Source organism: Pyxicephalus adspersus, unplaced genomic scaffold (genome assembly GCF_032062135.1).
Source record: "Pyxicephalus adspersus unplaced genomic scaffold, UCB_Pads_2.0 Sca1576, whole genome shotgun sequence".
NCBI lineage: Eukaryota > Metazoa > Chordata > Amphibia > Anura > Pyxicephalidae > Pyxicephalus > Pyxicephalus adspersus.
Window position 1 is genome coordinate 1 of NW_027318583.1, and position 2,428 is coordinate 2,428.

General features: G+C 45.6%; 1 protein-coding gene across 1 annotated transcript; it reads right to left on the reverse strand.

The window, feature by feature from the left end:
* Window positions 1-6: 6 nt before the first annotated feature.
* LOC140321245 (uncharacterized) lies at window positions 7-1,015 on the reverse strand (the record flags this gene model as incomplete). Its single annotated transcript, XM_072398075.1, is given in 1 exon segment — window positions 7-1,015. A coding segment is annotated over 1 exon segment (456 nt), but the record flags the coding sequence as incomplete, so codon positions are not given.
* Between the last annotated feature and the right edge of the window lie 1,413 nt (window positions 1,016-2,428).

Consider the following 2,428-nt stretch of genomic DNA (forward strand, 5'->3'; position numbering starts at 1 on the left):
CGCTACTGGAATGAATGCCCCATCTTCACTACCATGTGGCCCCCCTTCCATGGCCCTTTATTTATCTTACCAAACAGAAACTGCAGCACAACGCATGCCCGATGCATGTTAACTTGCAACATTGCACATTATGAACACGCTTACAGCGCCCCCTTGTGTTCCGTGTCAATCCGTGTCACACCAACATGTCATGCATGCTGATGCTTTTCCATCAACTCCTAGAATTCACCGGAGTGAATCTTCTGAAAGACCACTTCTAAGGGGATTTATCAGGATGGGCATTCCAAGACTTCTTGGTGACAACAGTCAGGGGAGGGTGGGGGAACACGGAATATAATAAACACAGAGGTTGTAACCCCTCCTATATGGGGGACACAATTACATTTTCATACCCCTGGTGAATCTCCCGCGTCCAATAGAATCCAGTTGGCTTCCTCAACAAAACACTTCCCACACATGGACCATCAGTTTGACTTTTCACCCACATAACATCACAGGCAATGAGATTCACTTTGTGGGAATAAACCTGACCCACAGATGCGGCTTTCCTTCCCAACATTTATGTCCGTGACGAGACTTCAGGAGAAAACGTTTCCCGCAATTGGATATCTTGTCCCGCCATGTGAGCTCTCTCATGTTCTGTAAGATCCGATTTGTGTGAAAAATGCCGTCCACATTCACAACAGGAATACAGCTCCCCCGTGTGGACAGCTACGTGCTCTGTAAGATCCGAATGGTGGGGAAAGCACTGGCCACATTCGGAGCAAGAGTAAATCTCCCCCACGTGAAGCGCTTCATGTTTGGTGAGATCTGATTGGCGAGAAAAGTTTTTCCCGCACAGGTTACAGACATATGACTTCTCCTCACCGTGGATTCTTTCATGTCTGGTAAGGGATGATCTATAGGAAAAACATCTCCCGCACCTAGAGCAGGGGTACGCCTTCTCCCGCGTGTGAACCACCTGATGTTTCATGAGATCTGACTTCTGGGAAAAATGTTTTCCACATTCAGGACAGCCAACTGGCAATAAAACTTTTATGGGATACAGTCATGTAGGTTGGTATCCTCAGCTGGCATATTGTATAATTCACACCCCATGCCAACCACTGACATAGCGTGTCTGTAAGTAATCAGTGGTATTTATAATGACACAGGTCTGTATGTGTGAATGTAAGCAGCTTAAAGAGGACCTGTCATCAGCTAAATCAGTGTAACACCTCCTAGTATTACCTCTGACAGGGATCATAGAACAATGCCTTTGTTTGCTTTTCTCTCCAGAAGGAATGCACCATCTTTGTTTAGGTCTCCCCCAGGAACACCATCTATCATATGGTCTAGCTCAGAGTCTCCTTGGTTGTGGTCACAAATTCAGGCAGAGATCAGCCCCTGCAGACTCTCACCATGTGATGGATACAAAGGTATAATGTTGCATTCTGATCACTAGGGAGAGGAGACTGAGGAATTGCTCCCCCATTCACCTCAAACAAGTATTTAACTCGGATAGTGCAGGGGTAGATTGAGAAACAGCCCCAAGTGGGGCAAAAAGTAGGGCAATTTCTGGTGGTCTTCAGGCGGGGGGGATGATATGTGTGAACTCCTGCAGAATGCAGTATGGAGTTGGTGCATGCAAAGTCTATTTTACACTCACCATTTCACCCCTCCTGTACATATTCACCAGTTTCTAGCTTGTTGCCCATCATCAGTGAAAGTAAAAGAACTCCGATCTGCCTGCAGGCTGGAACTTCATGATAAATTCACTTTACTAGAGAATACGGGGCTGCACCCCTTCTCAGTGAATCATTATACTCTGTATGCAATCTACGGGCAGTATGGTGGCTCAGTGGTTAGCATTCCGGCCTTTGCAACCCTGGGTCCTAGGTTCGGCCAGGGCTCTATCTGCATGGAGTTTGCAGTTTCTCCCTGTGTTTGTGTGGGTTTTCCTCCGCGTACTCCGGTTTCCTCCCACATTCCAAAAACAAATTGCCCTTAGACTGTAATAATGACATATGAATATGGTAGGGACATTAGATTGTGAGCTCCTTTGAGGAACAGCTAGTCACATGACTATGGACTTTGTACAGCGCTGCATATTATGATGGCGCTATAAAAAATACTGATGTCTCCGCTTTGTATAGATCAGTGCAGAACAGATGGCTTTTTTAATATTTTTGTTTGGTACTTTGTCATCTGTATCCCATACAATACATTTTTCTTGGCTTTCTGAATTGTACACACAAAAAGGAAGTGACGTCTCTTTTTTTCAGATTGGTATTGCTGCAGAAGATGTCCCCATTCCCCTCATTTCCTGGTGAAGTACGACGCGGGACCCGATAGAAGAAACCTCGTGACGGATAGACTGCTCTGCGGGATTTAAGGTAAGTGTGATTTTATTGTTTTGGGTTTACTTCCGCCCTAAAGGATTTGTTCA